Raw genomic sequence first — 21,192 nt, forward strand, 5'->3', positions numbered from 1 at the left:
TGATTAGTGGGAGAGAATGATGCTGGGGATCGTCTGTTCCACTATCTTGACTGGATGCCCTAATAAGAATTTTTCTCTTCTCATCCTTTGACTTACATACCAGTGAGAATTACATTTCTTCAATTTTGAGCAGCAGGATGAGGAAGTGTATGAATCTACAAACTTGATAGGCTGTTTTCAAATTTTGTTGACCTGGTTGTAGGTTGTGTTTGCTTCTTTAAGCTTCAGTTGCAGAGCACAATACTCATCCTTCTGGTAAGCCCCATCATTGAACAAGTGAGAGTTATGAAGCTACTAGTTACAAGAGTAAATTACAAATAGTCAAATCTGATGTTAAGATAGTGGCTTTAAAAAAAACTGTTAGGAGATACCATTGCAGAAATCAAGATTCTCCCCCAGGTTTGGTTGAGGAGAGTTTTGTTTATGTTTTATAATAACAGCAACAACAATATGTAATAGCTACCATTTATGTACACTTCCAATATGTGACCTACTCTTAAGATCCTTAATCAACCCAGTTAGGCAAGTAATAGTCTCATTTTACATTTGAGGAACCTGAGACTCAGAAAAGACTGCCACTTAATTTTACTTGCTACAAACAAATGGTTCTTCAATGGCAGAGGCCTCTGTGGTGGTACTGATACCTTTGTACTATATGTGCTGTGTAGAATCTGAAAGGCAGCTCCAGTAAGCAGGAGGGACCAAGCAGTAACTTCTCTCCCTAACCCTTGAAAACTTAGAGGCAGAGTGGGAAGTAAACATAGATAGCCTCTAATAATTAACATCACAGTAAGCCCTTTTAATGTATTTAAAGATTTTTAGAAACTATATCAAAGTTAGACGTTCAATTTTGGTCTTTTTGTAGATATCAAATACACAAGTCTCTTGTGTTTGTCTACAATCCTATCCTTATAAAACTACATTTTCTTCTAAAACAACTCTTTTTAAGCTTTGATTTTTTTCTTCATTGATCTGTATTGCATTTCATTTTAACACAATTAATTTTTATAAGTTCTCTACAATAGTTTAACATGAATGTTTGTCTCCAGTGTTCAGTTTAATGAAATATGGTAATGCATATAATCTTCATCATTTAATTATCTTACTTGTAAAATCCACTTGAAATTTCTATAAAACACAAGTAGCTTGAGAGATGACTGACTTTTATCTTACAGAAAATTAGAGAAGGAATACTGATTATATCATATTATAATTTTTTTCCATGTGACACTGCCCCAAGAAGATGGTTAGTGATTGACTGTAGTTTAGAGCACAGGTTAACAGTATGGGCATCTTGTTGGCCTGAAAATGATATGTGCTACAGATTTCTCTTTAGTTATTTAACTTTTCTCTGTTTTCTAATTCTCTAGTGTTTCCCCAGCCTATTTCATTTTAATTTTAAAATTTTGCTTTGGTTTAGTAGTGTATTGCTTTTCTGTGCTCCTTGACAACTTTATTGGTTGTTTCACACAGATTGTTTTGAGCATTATGACCCAGGCTGGCCTAGGGAGAAGGGAGATTCTAAACTTCTTTTTGTAGTGATTAAATCCTTAGGTAAGAGAATCTGTGAAAACTTTTAACCATGGAAGAAATGGCCCATGAGTTTCTTTTATTTAATATATATTGCAAATTCTCTCATCATCCTTTGCTTCCTCCTTTCCCTCATCTTTGATGCATAAAGATAATAGCCCAGTAGGTATAGTATTTTTCTATTGACAGTCATTAAAATTCAGCTGTTTAACTTCCTTCTTTACATTAAGGCCATTAAATTAGTCTTCTGTTTACCTGGTTTTATGAGAGTAACTGTGGGAGTGTATTTGGTTTGTGTTCTTTTTGGTGACTAAGAATGAATCATGATTATTTCTATGCTTAAGTGATTTTCTTCTGAAGAAAATAATTTTCTAATGTAGGTTCACGAGATGATATGGATCAGACACAAATTGAGCCCAATCTGTACTTAGCATCTGTATTTACAGGTAAGATTTTTCTTGGGCTTGAAGCTGTTTATATTTTTTCATTTCCTTATGATTTCTTTCTCTCATAATAATCAGCAAAGTAGAAATACTAAAGCCAATTTTTAATTATTCAATAGTGTCTATAAATTCACCCCAGGTATAGAACTCCCTTCATGCACTGAACTCAGCTCTCCAAAAGGTATAAGTTAGGGGATAGAAAAAAATCTATCATTTCCCTTTGGAAAGTTTATAAAATGCTGAATTAAAAGGCTGCAGGTGTGGTATTCAGAGCACGGAGGATAGTACTCGAGATAACTCCATCTGGGGAAGGTTATTTGTTGGGACAGGACAGTGTTTAAACTTTGAAGTCAGTTTTAAACAAAGTGAAGCAGCTGGAACCTGGCATAAGAAGAAACAAATCTTTCATATTAACTACTGCTTTTTAGAGGAAAAAGAATTGGAGTTGTTTTTACAGGTGCTGGTACATTTATTCCTATAGGAACTGCTTTATTTTTATCTTAAATTATAAATTTTAAATAAGCATTTGTCAACTCATTTGAAAAACTGAAGCAATAATAAACTAAAAAAATGTAATAGGATTTGTATGTCTAAAACATATTTGGGGATAAGACTATTGTAACATTTAAAATCACCCTTTATACATGAAAGTAGGGAAAGAAATGTTTGATAATGACTAATTCTGGAAAGCAGAGGTAAATAAAATATTACTTACTATAACATCAAGTGACCAGGCACCTTTTTCATCAAGACTTGTAGTATTTGTTCCCAAGCACTGAAGCTATGATGTTGCAAAATCTGCTGGGCTGGGTTAAGTATGTGAGGAGAATTGAATGCAGCAGGATAGTTTAGCAGCTGCTTATACAAGGAATTGAAGCAAAAGTGGATGAGCCCAGGGTGGACAGGAAAAATGCTTCAAGAACTCAATAAAACACAGCTGAAATATTATAACATTTTCACAGACAGCTGGGAAACAACTGAATTGGTGGAACTCAGGGCTGATTTTAAAGACAAGATCAGGTCAGCATGAATCTAAGCAAGCTGTTTGCCAAGAGAAACCACAGACTCTCTAGGCAGAAACAAATCAATTTGGTTTAGCAATTTTTTCAAGGCCCACTATGTGCCCAGCATCATTCCACAGAGTTGTAGAATGCAGAGGTAAATAAGACAAGACAGACGCACAAGCTAATAACAATAATACAAGATGATAAGGTCACAGATACTTATTGTGTACCGGCTGTCCTAGCCACTCAGGAGACAAGGACTGTAAGTCCCTGTTCGTGCTCTTAAGGAATACATTATCCAGTGGAAGTGGACACATAATTATAGTGCATTTTGTTAAGTGCTGCAATTGAGTTGCCTTTGGAGAATAAGGCATTCACAATTAATAGGAGAGAAACTCCTAACATTTCACCACTACTGCTAGAAAAACAACTCAGAGAATGTGAGTCACTTGCACATGGGGCTGAGATATCTTTTAAGTCAAGGATTCTTAAATAATTGGGAGCCACAAACTCTTTTAAGACACTGATGACTGTGACCACCTATTTCCCTCCCAAGTTTTACTTGTATGAAAATAATTTGCATAACGTTTTAGGGTTTTCACATAAACCCAGTCACCTGTCCATGGACCCTGGGTTAGGCTCCTTCGTGTACTTGAATTAAACATTTTTCCATTTATTTCCTTTTTAATTTTATTTTTAAATGCACGGTTTATAGGACACTAATCTATCTGCATGTAGAAAAATCCAAACCCAGGCAATTAAAAGTCATTCCGCTCTCTATTCATCTTATAGAAGAACACCATAATTTCATGTATATGGCCGGTGCCATGCATAGTTGGTCAGAATGAAGAGTTTGAGATGCTTTACTCCACTATGGAGCTACCAAGGAAACTTTTCCTTCTTTTCTCTGCTTGTCTCATGTTTTTTTAGGATACAGTGCTTTGCTTGGATTCCTTTCAGTTTGCAAATAACAGATGTATGATACTAGGTTACCAAATGTTTGAGGGTTAGAGTCAGAATCTAAAACCTGTTGATGAAATGTATTATCTAAACCTGAAAAGCTCTTAGAAAGCTATGTTATGTATATAATTGTATTTTTAAAGTACATGTACAATAAACAAGCAACATCTTAAATGGACATTAAAAATCCTATATTACTTGTAATAAATTAGTTTTAATTTTTATGTTCCTTAGTCTTATAAATCCAACAACAAAGAACAGAAAGCATAACAAAATTTCTTTATGAATTTTAAATATTTTTAAAGCAAAAAGTTGGAATTTCAAATGTTTAAAAGCTGTATTAAGTTATGTCTTAGGAAGCTTGAGATGCATGGTCTAACTCCATAGCATCTTCAGCTTAAAAGCATGCCAGGTTAAATGACATACTGCAAACCCATGGAATCAAGGAAAGGAATAGTATTTTTTTTTTAAGACCTGAAAACAGCTGTTGAAACAATTACATCATACAGCAATGACTTGACTGTGGAAATTTAAAAAGTCAAACTTAAAAAACATCAAACTACATTTAATATAGGTAGAAGATTTATATTTGCTTTAATAGTGATTTATTAAGATATTATGTCTTCTTTAAAAAAAAAATTAACTCTGTGAAGACTGTAACTGGATATCAAAGTGATGCTTTTTTATACATCTATTCCCAGTCTAAAAATTTCTCTTGTGAAGATCTAAAACTATGATTGTTTACCTTGTGCAAATGAACATTTTAAAAAGTCTTCCCAAAATGTACATTAACAAACAGTCTTAGATAAGATGGTACATTTTATTGATATAACTTATTAAAACACAGTTAATTAAAGTTTAACCTAGCATAACTATTTGGAGGCCTCCCGGAGCTCTCTCTTCTCTTTCTGATTGCATTTCAGTGAAATATTCTTATCCCTCTCTCTAAAGCAGAGTACCTTTGCTGTAGCTTTACCTCAGAGTAAGCAAAGCCCACCCTGAGGGTCATTGCCTCTTGGGATAGTTCCTTTCCAGTTATGTAAAAGTAAGAGTTGACCTTTTTGAGTGCTTTCTATGTGCCAGCACTATACAAGACACTTTAAATGCATTATCTCAACCTTCTAAGGTAGGTAGTCTTACCTTTATTTTATGGATGAGAAAACTGGGGTTCAGAGAAGTTACATATCTTTCCCAAAGTCTCTTATCATTCTCTATCCCTCTTACTCCTTACCTGTTTTTCTTTGTAGTTCTTATCATTTTCTGACATGTGTTTATTTCCTTGTTTGTCATTCATCTCCTACACTCAACTGGACAGTGAGTGAGGCCAGTGAGATTAGAGCCTTTGTTTTATTCACTGCTATATTCTCCCGAGTCTGTAATGGTGCCTGGCACATAGTAGGTGCTGAGTTGATGTTTGTGGAGTGAATGGATGAGCCCAGCTCTGCCCTGTTCCACAATCCATGCTCTTGTCCTCCCCACCCTTTACTGCTTACCACACAGAAGTCTCACACTGACAGCCTGCGTGGGACCATTCCTAAGTGATTGGACAACAGACCTCATTTGCACCCTAGTTTTGACCTGTCATAAAGGGACTTGTTCTTGCATCTTCATCACTGCTCTTCTCCCTAGCTGCTGCCACCATTGCATACCACTACTTAAATGGTGTTTCTCTCAACAATTTTAAAAATAATACTTTAGTAATTAAGGTATTTGGTATAGTGCAAAGAGAAGTGAGTAGCAGTCCCAGTTCTACCTACTATGAATTAATTAGATGGGTTCCCTTAACACACTAGCTTTATCTTGACTTTATTTTGTTGTTCCCTTTTCCTTCATTGCCTTCCCACTATCTTTTAAGTGCCAGCTCAGCTGCTACTTCCACTTAATTTAAACCAAGTATTCCTATACAAGCCTATCTCCATGACTAGGTTATATGCTTCTTGAGGATGAGGACTGCAGTTTTTTCATCTTTGAACCCCCTCAGCACCATCTTAGCTCCATACATATGGTAGGTTCGTACAGATATTTAGTTAGGGAGTATATGCTTTTGGAAAAACCCACTTTAACACCCCTGTGTCTCAGTTATCTTGTCTGTCTTCCAGAATTACTGTTAGGGTCAGATAAAATGATGGGGAAAATATATTTACAAAATTTTGAATTACTGTATGAATATAAGGCAATAATTGCAAGAAATAATTTTTCAATGATTAAATTTAATATGTTCCTTGAGACTTGGAAACTTCTTGGAGGTCAAAAAAATAGTTATAACGGAAGAGTATTTGATATTAATGTAGTTTTTGGCGGACATGTGGGTAATTCAAAGAATGAAGTTTTTCTTAAGAATAATTGGGGAAAGGTAACATTAAATTGATTGTATGGATGGAAAATTAATTTGCTCTAGGCCTTAGTTGTATCCTGTGTTAGTTTTCTACTTATCGAAGAGGTAAGCTCTGATATTGTGTGCTTCCCTTGATTATTTTGTGTACTCTGCATCATGGCTTTGTAAAATGTAAGAATATTTAAATAATGCTCATGTCCTATAAAGATTTCTTAAATGTAGTTCTTAATGTTTCTTAATTTTAGTTTTTATCATATCCTGACGGAGGTAAATTTCAAAAAGTCTTATTTAAAATATTTATTTTATTAAATTGACTTAAGATTGGATAGCTCCTTAAATACTATAATATTTATAATATTCTTTATTAGACTTCCTAATATGAAAGGAATTTGCCTCTTACAAGTATTCTGATCATCTTGCACAGCTGGGATTGAGTCATCATTGAAATCTCCAGAACTGTCTACTTTTATGGTGGCCCCTATAAAAATTTAATGGAAAATTCCACTTTATTATTGTGGAAACTACTTGAAAAACATAAGAGGGTCTTAGAAAAATTACTATGACTCTTGGCTCAGAGTTGTCTTTAAGATTGTTGGTAATTTATTTTTAATGTCTATTATTCTTATATCTATGGAAAATCCAGAAATTTCCTCATATGCAATCCTTGTTTTGATTCCCCCACCTTATTTAGGAGAGTGAAAAGCACATAAATACTCAGGGTTTGCTTGTTTAGCTGAATGAGTTTCTTCTTTGTGCAGGTGGTAAAGCAGTACCATTCTTCACTTCGCAGACGTCACCTGCCAAGATGTCCGTGACACTGCCCTCAGTGAATGTCGAGGATTGCCCTCAGATGGTGAGCACGAAGCAGGGGGACACAGAGTCCTCGGGGACGGATACCTTCTGAGGGGAAGTGAGAGCAGCATGACGTTTATGCCACTGATTTTGAATTCGTTTTACTTTGGCTTAAAACCATCTCTCAGACTATTTTATAGGTCCTTAAGCATACTCTGAAAAACAATTTATTATTTTTTATTTAGGTAAAGTTTTTAAATAAAATAAATATAAATCATTATGAGTCTGGCTGTGACTTGTTTCTTAGAATCCTGAGGTAGCATGGCATAGTGGAAAGAGCATGACTTTTGACATCTAAGAATTTATTCTACAGGTATAATTATCTGTACATATTTATGAAAGTATGCATCTCAAGGTTATTCATTCTAACATTTTTTATAACAGCAAATAATTGGAAGAAACCTAATGCCTATTAATAAGGAATTGGTTAAAAAACAGATGATACATCTATACAATGGAATACCATTTGGTACAAAAAACGGTAAAAAAAAAGGTTATGCATTGATATACTGTTAAAGTGTAAAAAGCCATGTGCAAAATAGTGTGTGAGCTATGTTACCATTGTTTAAAATGGGGTGGGAGAAACCCAAATGGTGTGTGCACACATTCTTGTATATACATTAAATATCTTTGGAAGGATAAATTAGACACTGCTAACTTTGTCTCCAGGAAGGGGAACTGATGGCTAGGTAATAGGAGAGGCTAAGTGTTAGGAGTCAAGGATGACTGAAGTTACTGTGTATTTGAACCTCAGTTGTGATGGGAAAAAATTATGAGTGACGTTAATTTTTTATATGTCCTATATATACCTTATAAACCTTTATACTTTATAAGCCTGTGAAATATGTGACTGTATTACCTTTTAAAACATAAATATATAAAATTAAAAGAAAATAAAAAGCATGGCTTTGTAATCAGACACATATAGGTTCCAATTCCAGTTTCTATACCTACTTGCTCTGTGATGGGGGCAAATAAGCACCTCCTTGTGGGCTGTCTTGGGTTAATGGGTATAATACTTATTTTGCAGAATGATGGAAATTAGTGATAGTGTTTGTGTAGGGGAGAAGGGAGGTGGTCTGCCCAGCACAGTGCTCAGCACCAGGTAAGTGCTGAATAAATGGTGATGTCACATTATCTTGAAGGATTTCAGTATCGTGCACTAGAGGGCAAGCACATGAGAAGAAGGGCAGCCTAGCATTAGCAAGAAAATTGATCTCCCTAAAAAATTACTTTCTGTCATAACTGAAGTTCAAACACAGTAATTACAGTGGTGCTTGGCTTTTCTCAGCATTTTTCTAGGTTACTTAGTGTTTCTCAGCCCTGGCTGCACATTAGAACCTCTGGGAGCTTTAAAAAATACTAATACCTGGGCTCCACACCAGCGATTCTGATTAAATTGATCTTGGGTGGGGTCCAGGCATTGGTATTAAAAAAGAAAAAAGACCTTCTCAGGCAATTTTAATGTACTCAAGGTTGAGAATTACTGAAGAGCAATTTAGAATTTCTTAAATTTCTAGTAGGATCCATTGCCTAGGGATTTGTTCTCACTGAAGATAGAAGCTGCAGGAACCTATGGAAACTCAGAAATATATCAGTCTCTGTGTCACAGCTCATCAAGCCTCTCTCAGATATTTGGTTCCTGAAATGTTTAGGTTTCACTTTAGAACCCATTTTCTTTGCAAAGGTCCTTCGGACGGTCCTGCTTAAAACAGTTTCTTTTAAACAAGTGGAAGAAAAATGCTGCTCTGTGGATATTACTTTGTTTTTGATGTTCATTTACAAGTCTCTGGATAGGGTGAAAGCTGAGGAAACATTTCTAAGTGCTGTTTCATTTTAAGTATTACCCCTCTTCGTTTCTGGTTTTCAGAGCTTTTTCTGCTTGGGAAAGATTTTGGCAAAAATCTTATTTTAGCAAAAGCAGTTTTTATTTATTAGTGTTGGTAATTTTTTTTCCCTTAACCATAGAAAGCCTGCCTTTTCTGACTTTAGGGTAGAAGTGTAATCTTTGATTTATTTCACTCTTTGTGCCCTGGAGCTTTTCTTTAAGGAAAAAAAAAAAAAAAAAATTAGCATCTGCTCATCTGTATTTTGTTTAATAGGATTATTTCTGTTCAGGATTACCCCTATAAATATTCCTCTGCCAATCACCTCAGATCCTTTTGGAATAAGACTATGTATGTAAAAATAAATTAATATCTTGTCAAGGATTTTTGCATCTTTGTTAGTCAAGGATATTGGCCCATAGCTTTCTTTTTTTTACTGTGTCTTTGTTTGGTTTTGGTATCAAGGTAATACTGGCCTCATCGAATGAATTGGGAGGATGGCCTCTATTTCAATTTTTTGGAATACTTTGAAAAGTATTGGTATTAATTCTTCTCTAGAGGTTTGGTAGAATTTAGCAGTGAAGCCGTCTGGTCCTGGGTTTTCCTTTGTTGGGAGACTGCTGATTACTGCATCAATCTCATTGCTTGTTGTTGGTCTGTTCAGGTTATCTCTTTCTTTTTGTTTTTGTTTCAGTCTTGGTAGTTTGTATATGTCCAGAAATTTATCCATTTCCCTCAGATTTTCAAATTTGTTGGCAAATAGTTTCTAATGATTTTTTTGTATTTCTGTGGTATCTGTTGTAATGTCTCCTTTTTAATTTCCGATTTCTATTATTTGGATCTTTTCTTTTTTGAGTCTAGCCAATGGCTTGTCTACTTTGTTTATCCTCTCAAAAAAACCAACTTTTTGTTTCACTGATTCTCTGTATCGTTCTTTTGGTCTCTATTTCATTTAGTTCTGCTCTGATCTTAATTATTTCTTTCTGTCTACTAGTTTTGGGATTAGATTGTTCTTGTTTTTCTAGTTCTTTGAGATTTAATGTTAAGTTGTTTATTTATAAATAGTCTTTTTATACTTTTGCTGTAAGCACTTATTGCAATAAACTTCCTTCTTAATACTGCTTTTGCAGTATCCCATAGGTTTTGTGCTTGTATTTTCATTTATTTCAAGGAAGTTTTTGATTTCCTGCTTTATTTCTTCTTTGACCCACTGGTTGCTCAGGAGCATGTTGTTTAATTTGCATGAATTTGTACAGTTTCCGTAGTTTTGTTTGTTAATTTCTAATTTTATTCCATTGTGGTCTGAAAATATGCTTGATATGATTTTAATCTTTTTAAATTTGTTGAGATTTAATTTGTGACCTAACATGTGGTTTGGCCTGGTGAATGATTCATGTGCTGATAAAAAGAATGTATATTCTGTTGTTGGATGAAATGTTCTTCATCTGTCAAGCCCATTTGGTCTCAGGTGCTGTTTAAAACCCACTATTTCTCTGCTGATTCTTTGTCTAGATGATCTGTCCAGTGTTGAGAGCAGTGTGTTAAAGTCTCCAATTATCACTGCGTTGGGGTCTATTTCTCCTCTTAGATCCAATAACAGTTGCTTTATATATCTGGGTGTTTTGATGTTGGGTGCATATATATTGATTGTTATATCTTCTTGCTGCAATGATCTTTTTATTATTATATAATGTCCTTCTTTGTCTCTTTTCATAGTTCTTGGTTTGAAGTCTATTTTATCTTATATAAGTATGACAACTCTTGCTCATTTTTGGTTTCCATTTGCATGGAATGTCTTTTTCCATCCCTTCACTATTAATCTATGTGTACCTTTATTGGTGAAGTGAGTTTCTTGCAGGCAGCATATAGTTGGTCTAGTTTTTAATCCATTCAGTGAGGAATTTAGTCCGTTTACATTCAGGGTTGTTACTGAAAGGTGTTGCCTTATTCCTGTCATTTTATTAATTTCTCTGTGGTTGTTTTATATTTCTTATGTACCTTTCTTTCCCTTTTATTGTGTATCTTTGCTGTTTTGTAGTGATAAAATACATTTTTTTCTCTTTCTCATTTGCTTATCTGTTCTAACAGAAGTTTTTATTCTTTCTCATCTATGTATGGTGACATATATGTATCTTTTTTATGATTCCAGATGTAGGACCCCCTTGAGGATTTGTTGAAGGGATGACATTGTGGTAGTGAATTCTTGCAGTTTTTGTTTTTCTAGGAAAGATACTATTTCTCCTTCATTTCTGAAGGAAAGCTTTGGTGGACATAGTATTCTTGGTTGGCAGTTTTTTTCTTTTAGCACTTTGAATATGTCATCCCACTCTCTCCTAGCCTGTAGGGTTTCTGTTGAGAAGTCTGCTGTTAGCCTGATGGGGATTCCCTGATAGGTAATTTGACACTTTTCTCTTGCTGTTTTTAGAATTCTTTCTTTGTCTTTGACTTGATAATTTGACTGTAATGGGTCTCTGGAAGGTCCTTTTTGAGTTGAATCTCTTTGGGGATCTTTGAGCTTCCTGGATCTGAAGACCATTTCTCTTTCAATATTTGAGAAGTTTTCGGCTATTATTTGATTAAATAGGCTTTCAATGCCTTTTCCTTTCTCTTCCCCTTCCTGTATACCTATAATATGGACACCTATAATATGCTTAAGGTTATCAGAAAGATTTCACAGGTTTTTCTCCTTTTTTCAAATTCTTTTTTCTTTTCTTTGTTTTTTTAGTCCAACAGTGTTAATTCAAAAAGCCGGTCTTCTAGTTCAGAGATTCTTTCTTCTGCTTCTTCTAGCTTGCTGTTTAAGTTCTTGGCTATATTTTTTATTTCTTTGAATGAGTTCTTTAGTTCCAGGATTTCTGCTTGATTTTTTTTTCTTTTATCTCTTTGTTGAATTTCTCATACATGTCCTTGAATTTCTTTTTGACTTCATTTTGATTTCTATCTATTTTTTAATCCATCATTTTGAGTTTCCTTCGTATTGTCCTTTGGGATTCCTCCTCAGGCAGTTCATCAATTTCCTGTTGTTTGGGGTCTGGTATTGGAGAAATGTAGTCTTCTTTTGGGGGAGTCAAGCTTTCTTGTTTTTTTATGCTTCTCATATCTCTGCATTGATGTGTGGGCATCTGGTGGTGTAGTCACTTTTTTTAATTTTAGCAGTAGCTTTTGAAAGGGGAGACTCTTTCCTGTGGAAGTATTCTTTATTAACAGTTGAGTTGGGCATTTTAAGTCTGGATCTGGGTTAACGTGGTAGTGCAGCCTTCGTGTGACTTCTTCAACTGTATTCAGTCTTAGAGTTGTCTGTGGGTACCTCTGTGGCCTAGGGAGAGGGACCCTCAGCAGTTTCTTATCAGGGTGGGTTTCTTGTTGGAGTGGGTGCTCTGCTGTCAGTCAGTGGATAGGTGTATACTGTGCAGCAGTTCCTGGTAGGTTTGTAGAGGGCCTCTGGCTCAGCTGTTGAGTCTGGAGCAAGCCTGTGTGGTTGCTACACTATCCAGTAGCTTTCTAGAGGGGTGCTGTAGGGGGGAAAACCTGCTACCCAATTGCTGTTGAGCCTGATGCGAACCCGTAAGCACATAGCTGAGGCCAGCAGCTCTCTAGAGGCCTGCCTTGAGGCATCAGAGCCCCTACCTGGTCTGCTGTCAGTCTGGGAGCAGGTATACACTGAGTCGACAGTTCCTAAGAGCTGTATAAAGAGCCACTGGCTCAGCTGTTGAGCCCGGAGCAAGCTTGTGTGAATGATGCAGGACCCAGTGGCTCTCTGAAGGTGTGCTGTAGGGAGGGAAAGCTGCTACCCAATCACTGTTGAGCCTGATGCAGCCTGCAAGGGTGCAGCTGAGCTCAGCAGCACTACAGAGGCCTACCTTGGGGAGAGGGTGCTGCATGAGGGTCTCCGTCCTTCCATCTGTCCTAGGCTCCAGGCAGCCTATGCCTTGGTCCCACCTGCACCCGAGTGGGCACAGCAGAATGCAGGCAGGGCCTCTAAACAAAGGGACTCAGAGGTCTAGACTCCAAATAGCTGAGAATGTGGCCCTGCTGGTGCCTCTGCAAATGTGTGGAGGGTCCTTGTGGGAAGTGGGGCTTCCACTGGGCTAGCTATGGGCCCTGCAGGCACTTGTGGGTTCAGTTCCCACAGGCCATGCAGAGTGGCTGTGAATGTGGGGAACTGCTGCACTTTAGCAGATTTCCTGCTCAGCAGATCCACCTGCCCACTTGGCAGGGAGCGGGTGCTGAGTGAGTCAGATGTGGTTCCCAAACAGACTGGGGGGACTCTCCTTAGGCGGGGATTGCTGGCATTTATGGTGGCAGTGGGAATAGTTGGGGTCTTTTCCAGCATACCTTCTCTCCACCTGATTCCAGGCTGGTCCCTGCAGTTGGGCTTAGACTGGATACCCTGCCCTGCTCTCTATGGTGCTGTTCTCTTCTTCCACGCTTTACTGCAATATATAGTTTAGAAAATTTCATGAAGCTAGTTTTTTATTTGACCTAGCCAGGAGAATAGGAGAATAGGTTCAAACCTTCGAGAGTAGTCAGCCTGTGTCTGTATTTTTTTAAAGAAATTGTTTTCTTCTTGTTCTGCAGTGTTTACCTAGAAACAATAGGAAATATTAACCAGGGTACAGATACCCCCTCATGAGGCCAGTAAATATTGTAAAGCTATGTGATGGTCTATTAATTACCAGACATCAAGAGAATCAAAGCTCTTTTTCTGGGTCTTTATAGTGTGAATGGTCACATGTATAATTTCAGTCATAGTGAAAGATAGGTTACTGATGGCATCTCTCAAATTCAGGGACTCTTAACCAAGGCTAAAAATCCTCAAGCAAATCAATAGACTCCTCTAACTTCTCTGGGAGGTTGCTCCTATGAGACTCTGAAGAGACCCAGATAATGAGACTGAACAGGACTTAGAATCTTCAGAGGAGCTGGTAAAGAGTCCCATCTCAGTATACATAGATGTGACAGATAAAGAACAGGCCTGGTGCTGCTCAGCTGATATGATCTATATGTAAAGAGCTGAAAGTGTATGTCTTTTTCCTTGAATTATTATGACAAACAATGACAAGTATTTCAGATGACATTTTGTAACCTGCTTTTCCTGAACATGGACATTTTTCTATTTTTTCAAACTTTGTTATATTATGAGTAAGTAAGTAAGTTGTAATGCCAGAGGTATTTTTACCATCAGGGTAGTTGTATGGGATTTCTTGGTAGGCTTGGTAAATATTTTTATTTCTTTTGGTCATATTCACCAATTGTTCAATAGGTTATGAAAGTATCATAGAAACCCAGGATAATTTTAAAAGGTGTTGGGTTGACTTTTCTCTCTGAACAAAATATTGACTGTGTGTAACTCTGTGTAACAACCAGCCTGAGTAACAGAGTGTAGAGATATTTGTCATATGTTGTAAAGTACATAGGAGATGATCAAATCGTATACTTGGTGGAGTCATTCACTAGCATTAAGCAGAGGTATTCCTGTGATTTGAGTGAGGTCTGGAGTTGGAAATAGGTAGGAGGTCCAGCAAGAGATCAGGTTAGCAGGTGAAACTAGGGTCTCACTTATTCTTAAAAATAAGATAGAGGAAATGTATTTTGTTTCAAAACAGAAAAATTTTTTTGAATTTTTTCTTCAAAAAATGAAGGAAAGTAAAGTCATTAGAGAAGGAAAGCAGTAGCCCATTAATAGTCTTGCAAGGAAGTCCGTCCCTTTGATTGAACATAGCAAAAAGTTCTGTTTTTGTTTCATTGTCTTGGGTGGAATGTACACTTCTGAAGTTGACTGCTTGGTCTGAAGGTCTCAGGTAAGTTGTTTGTGCCTTGACGCCATGAGCTTCTGGAAGCTTTTTGATTAGCCTCAACTTGTGATCACTCATGGAAGAGGAAGTCCATTGGTCTAAGCTGGAAGTTCATTTTCAATATAACACATGGCATTGGGGTCAATTGTAGCTGTTGTCAAGAGGGCATGAAATAGCTTCTTCCAATAGTGTTCTATATAGCACTTTGGGGTTTGTATCAGTTAGCATTTTCTGTAGAACAAAGCACCTCTTGTAGTGGATCTGGTCACTGAGCTAGAAGTCATATAAAGGTTTGGACAATGTCTCCTTTGAAGAGGTGGCTTGTACATGTTGGACATAAAACAGTACAGTAGATTAGCTTCTGACAGTATATGTTAGGTATGCATATGACAACATATAGTTTGTTGATGGAGTTATTCCTAATCACATAGGCATTCCATAAATGATGTCCTAGGGAGAAAATCTGTATGAGCTCTGACGTGGTGATTGTCCATTAAGACTAGTGACAAAATATTAGGCTAAAGCAGATTAAAGATTTTTCATACTTTAGACCCAGAGTCAGCAAATTTTCTCGAAAATGGGCTAGAGAGTAAATATTCTTGACTGTATAGGCCACATATGGTCTCTGCCATATATTCCATATTCTTTTTTGTTTTTTCTCTGAACCTTTAAAGTATGAAAGAAACATTTTTTTTTTAAGTTCGTGGACCATATGAAAACAGACTGCAGACCAGATTTGGCCCATGGGCTATAGTTTGCCAACCCCTAATTGGGACAGTTTTGGTTTCAGTGTTCCCATTTTTTCTTTTCTACCTTTCCTGAATGGAGAGTAAAGTTTTTGTGTTAAGGGAGAAATCCTGTAGAATTCATGTATGACTGTTACTCTGAAATGAGTTCCATGATCACTGGGTAGGAAAGTAGGAATTGACTGTGTTGGGAACACAAAGTCTAGCAGTGTTTTCCTTCTGTGACATATGTAGCTTTTCATCAAGGAATGAGTTCTGTCCATTCTGATAACTTATACACTATTACTAATATTATATTTATAACCTAAAGACCTCAGTAGTTGTATAAAATCCATCTGAAAATGTTCAAAAGGTCTTAAGGAGTTTCTGTATTTTGTTTTATTGTTTTGAGTATCCTGGCTTATGTTTATTGTAGGTAAAACATGATTCTATCATGCCCTGAACAAATTTTGAATTTTTTCCCATTATTTATTTACTGTAGAACTTAATTTTATTTTTTCCATGATCCAAAAAAATCATGGGTCAATCTGACTAGCATCCATTGGATGGATTGTGGTACTCCTTGGCAACTGTCAGGAGTTTGCTAGAACCCATCTTTATATAGAAAACATCCCTGTAATTGCCAATATTGTTTTTCAGAAGGTTGGAGTGATTGTTATGAGCCAATGATAGCCTGTCTAAATTGAGCTAATTTTCCTTCTAAGTTTGGTGGTGATAGATTTCAGTTTGGTGGAAGTCTTTGTAGGTGGGGTAACAAAAGCTACTTAGCGTGTGAGCTAGGAAGAGAATTGTCATTGGTTTCCAGAGTAGTATTTTGTCTATGAGCTTCTACCTTACCTGATGTGTATTTTTCAGTATGGAATAGCTTTTGATAAATCATTAGTTTCTTTACCATTTTTGATCAGAGTGCCTTAAGAAGAATCCCCTTTGTTTCCCTAGCACCCCAAAGTTATGAACAATTCCAAATGCATATCTACTATCTGTTTGATGTTTATTATTTCTTCTTTTACCAGAGTGTAAGACCAAGTCAGAGCAATTACCTCATCCACTTGGGCAGATTGAACACTAGGCAGTGAAGTGCTTTGATAGCTGCATGTTCAGTGGTGACAGTGTGTACTGCATAGGAAATGCCTTTGTCATTTTTAAGATAAGAGCCATCTACAAATAGTATTGTCAGGATTGACTGAGATTTGACCTAGGCATTCTTGTGTGTTTAGTTTTTACTTTTCACTGAAGTATATAATTCATACAGTAAAGTGCTAATCATGTAGAGAGTTCAATGAACTTTCATATACGTGTATACCTCCCAGATAGAAATAGAACATTTCCTAACACCCCAGAAGGTTCCTTTGTGCCCCTATTCCAGTCAATACATACCTCTCTTCCCCAAGAAGTAATCACCATTTTGGCTTCAATCACCATTAGTTAGTTTTACTTATTCATGAATTTTGTATAGGTAGAATCATGTGGTATGTACTCTTTTCTTTCTGATTTCTTTTGTAATTATTATATCTGTGGAATTCATGCATATTTTTTCATATATCAGTAGCTTGTTATATTTTATTGCTGTGTGGCATTCCATTGTGTAAATATGCCAAATTCATTTATTTACTCAGCTGTTGATGGGCGTTTGGGTTGTTATTACTCTTCGTTATGAATAAAGCTGCTATGAATGTTGTCATACATTTATTTTGGTGAACAGATGTACTAATTTCTCTTGGGTACATTTTTGGGTAATAGGGTAGGCACATATTTAGCTTTAGTATAATCTTGGCATTCTTAATCCCCAAAGAATCATTCAGCAGTCACAGATTCCTCTTTATCAGAAGAAGGAGTAAATGATGGGGATAAAATTTGATATTAAATTGTAAAGTGAACAGTGGAAGGATTTCATAATCAGTAAGTCAGTTGACAGAGAAATGCTGAGTATTGCCTAGAAGTTTTAGGGATTGTACAGCATGTGGAATGCAGAGAGTTGGTGCAGAAGTAAGCACTGGTCAGCCTAATGTTGAAGCTTTGACCAGTTAGCTGCTGCTGTCCCCATATGCAGGCAGGGAGAATAGGTTATCGCCACCAGGCCAAGAGACTTGTCCAGATAGGCAGTAGGATGCTGGTGTGAACCTCTCTGCCTCCTATGGGGCAGCCTTGTCTTTCCTGAAAAATTGGAGAGAAGGATTTGGTACAGTTTAGGACATGCAAAGTATAGAGTTGCTGGGGTAAGCCTTCAAAGACGGGGAGGTTTTTTCTGCCTTTGCATCCCATGTGAGGGTTTCTGGAATCATGTCTTAATAAACTCTTGAAAGGGCAATACTGATAATCCTCCCTGTTGTCTTTGGGTTTGGGGCCTTGAACATAATGAAATAGTTTTTATTCTGGAGGATAACAGAGAGTGTCTGCCTGTAGAAAGATAGTGACCAAAATTATGTACTTGCAAATTTTGTAGTTATTTTGTACTTATGTAGTTATGAATTTTAAATCATGTAGCCCTAAGTTAGGTAGAATTGTAACTCCTCTGTAGACAACTTGTGTCTCTTTTCTGCTAATTTTATTGAGAGATTTAACGTCTTAGAGCAAGAGAACATAGCAGTAAATTATCTACCTGTTGTATAAGGGTAGAACCTCATGGAAAAATTGGATCCTTAAGATCATTTATTTGGATGGGGAAAATGTTATTTTATTTTATTATGAAAATAAGTTCTCAAGTCCCATGATTTTCACACATGAAGAAAGCAAGCACTGATTCTCCTGAAGTATTGCTTACTAAAAAAATCTGCATATGTATCCGTTGCTATAAAATATTTCTTCATGGAGGGAATGGAAGACAAGATGGTATTTGGGTAGGAAATACTAGGAATCTAAGAATCATAATTCTATTGATTGCTCTGAGTTTTTGAACAAATCCACAGCCTTTCCCTATAAGTTTATTAATTAGCAATGTGAGTGTTGGAAGGACTGGTACATGTAGAAGTAGCCCTTATTCTTAAAAAAATAACAACAAAATGGGATTTCTTCCTAAGATCTCTTCAGGTTTGAATAAATCTTGGATAATTTAATCAGGAGTTTATAAGGATCAATCTGAATCTTACTAGAGTCAGCATTAATAAGCATAGTCTTTGGATGTGGTCCTTATTAAGCTATGGCCCTTTCAGGGTTTCAATGGAGTGCTCAAATTGTTTACCAAGTCCCTCTAAATTGGAGTGATGTATCAGGCAACTGCTGACATCTCTACTCAGCACTTTCAGGTTTCCAGCTGTTACTTTCCACGGGTTGGATTTTCGCCCAGCACATATGTAGTTCAGGAGTCAGCTAAGGATTTGAGAGAGTTTATATGCAGACATTAGGGATCCCCCCATCTGTGACTCCCTTCTTCATGGGATTTCTCTGCTCAATTTTCAGCCTTTCTAAGAGCCCTGAATGCTCATTCTAACTTCCATGCTCAGCAGGACTGTCCCTTTTGCTTGAATGTGTCCTCCATGCATATGGGCATTGGGAAATGCGCCAGATAAATGTGGTTCCCCCAAGTGTGTTTTCCTTCTTTCTTTCTTTCTTTTTTTTTTTTTTTGGCAGCTGGACGGTATGGGGAACAAAACCCTTGACCTTGGTGTTATAATACTGTGCTCTAACCAACTGAGCTAACCAACCAGCCCTCCTCCTTTCAAAATATGAATATTTTCAGTTTCTACCTGCTTTTGGTCACTCTCTAGTGTCTTCAAATGACTGGCTTTAATATTTTGCCCAGAGTTTATAATTGATAATGGCAGGAGGGATAGTCTGGCATAAAATATTTCACCACACTGGAAGCTAGAATAGAAGCAGCAGTAAAATGGTGAGAGGGAGTCACACTTTCATTTTTGAACTTTCTTCTCCTTCCTTCTCTTTCCCCTCTCTACCACCAATCTTTCCACCACTGGCCCCAGCCTAGAAAGGCTTGGGAACTCAGCAAAAAGAAAGGAACAGAATAGAATGTTGGGATGAAGAGGTAGCTCAAAAATTTGGAAAAGAAAGATGGTCTCCCACTGCATGTAAACCTCCTCTCATCAATGGAATTATAAAATACTAAAGAAGTAGTTCCAAATATGATCATTTAAAAACTAAATTGAACAGGTGTCACTTTATACCCACCAAATCAACAGATGGTGGAAGGGCCCAGGTGATTCTGCTGGTTAACCGGGATTGGGGACCATTATTAGAGGACAAGAGGCCTCCAACGTTTCTTGAATGAACAAATGAATGAATGTGTATGCACAATTGGCGATGGTGAGATCGTTCACACCAGTTAAAATTGCCTCCTCTTTCACAGGCTGGTTCTCGTGTATGCTGAGTTGTTGAGGACTTGTCTGAGAGCTGTGGAAAGTATCAGCCAGAGTACATTTTGACACTGATATATGATGCCTTGCTACAGCCAGGAAGTCTGAAGTCCACTGAGAGTGTGTTAAATGTGAGGTGTCCTGTTAGGTTTCTCAGTCTCTCAATAGTCTTGAAATTTGTTTGTCGTTGCTTCAGTTTATATGTTCCTGAAAAAGGCCTTTTATTGTCTTGCATCTGTCACTTCAAGATATCTTTAACTCAGGAAACAAACCTCACTTATCTTTAGAAGTGTTTTACTTGGATCGAGAAGCAGCTGAATTCAAATGCTTTATGATGCCTGGAAAATAACACCCAGAGGTACAGTTCTAAAATGACTTTGAAATCCTCCCCTTTTAGGAGGAATCTTTCTCCTTTGGGAGGATAATGTTTTAAGAGCCAACAATCTGGTTCTTGGCATTAACCTAAGACACTTTTACCATTAAATGTTGTGAACAAAGTTCGTGATTGTAAGGTGAACATACGTCAAGCTTCAAGGATTTTAAACTTCCCAATAAGAAAAGGGACATGTGCTTCACAATGAATTGATAGCCTCATTCTGTGACCTTATTGAAAGCCTTTGGTTCAGGGTGGGGCAACAGTCACAGAAGGGCTTACATGGCAGTTGGTGGCAGGATGTGGTTCCCATTTTCCAAGTGCTAAAGATGACAAGTTGTCTCCTACCGGACTTCTAGAAGGTATATTATTTTATCTTCATTTTCACTGTGTGTCTCTTGCAGTAACACTAATCGAGGAAGAGAAAGTATGTATGTGTGTTATGATTTTTCTCTTTTGAAGGACAATCAATAAACCATAGTTTTGTCTAATTTGCTTTCATTTTTTTTGCCACACATTCACATCTGGATTTTCTGTTTTGGAATATAACTTCCTGTGAAGCAATAAAGATTATTTTAAAGAAAACATAAACATAACATCTAGCACAAGACTATAGTCCTTTAATACACAAAAGGATTTTTTTTTTTTTTTTTTTTTTTTTAATTTTATTTTGTCGATATACATTGTAGCTGATTAATGCTCCCCATCACCAAAACCTCCCTCCCTTCTCCCTCCCCCCCTCCCCCCCAACAATGTCCTTTCTGTTTGCTTGTCGTATCAACTTCAAGTAATTGTGGTTGTTATATCTTCTTCCCTCCCCCCCCCGATTTGTGTGTGTGTGTGTGTGTGTGTGTGTGTGTGTGTGAATTTATATATTAATGTTTAGCTCCCTCCAATAAGTGAGAACATGTGGTATTTCTCTTTCTCTGCCTGACTTGTTTCACTTAATATAATTCTCTCAAGGTCCATCCATGTTGTTGCAAATGGCAGTATTTCATTCGTTTTTATAGCTGAGTAGTAT

At 36.8% G+C, this 21,192-nt stretch overlaps 1 protein-coding gene across 4 annotated transcripts in view; it reads left to right on the forward strand.

Annotated features, from left to right (window-relative positions):
- KIAA0586 (KIAA0586 ortholog) overlaps positions 1 to 7,342 on the forward strand; it is a 120,709-nt gene extending 113,367 nt beyond the window's left edge. For 3 of the 4 annotated variants that reach the window (XM_063088475.1, XM_063088477.1, XM_063088478.1), the window contains 2 exons: positions 1,911 to 1,976; positions 7,031 to 7,342. In XM_063088475.1, coding sequence (XP_062944545.1) covers positions 1,911 to 1,976; positions 7,031 to 7,176 — 212 coding nt within the window. In that variant the 3' untranslated portion in view covers positions 7,177 to 7,342. The remainder of the gene's footprint in view (positions 1 to 1,910; positions 1,977 to 7,030) is intronic. The other variant, XM_063088476.1, reaches the window with a different exon arrangement.
- The last annotated feature ends 13,850 nt before the right edge of the window (positions 7,343 to 21,192 follow it).

This window comes from Cynocephalus volans, chromosome 3 (genome assembly GCF_027409185.1).
Source record: "Cynocephalus volans isolate mCynVol1 chromosome 3, mCynVol1.pri, whole genome shotgun sequence".
Classification (NCBI taxonomy): Eukaryota; Metazoa; Chordata; class Mammalia; order Dermoptera; family Cynocephalidae; genus Cynocephalus; species Cynocephalus volans.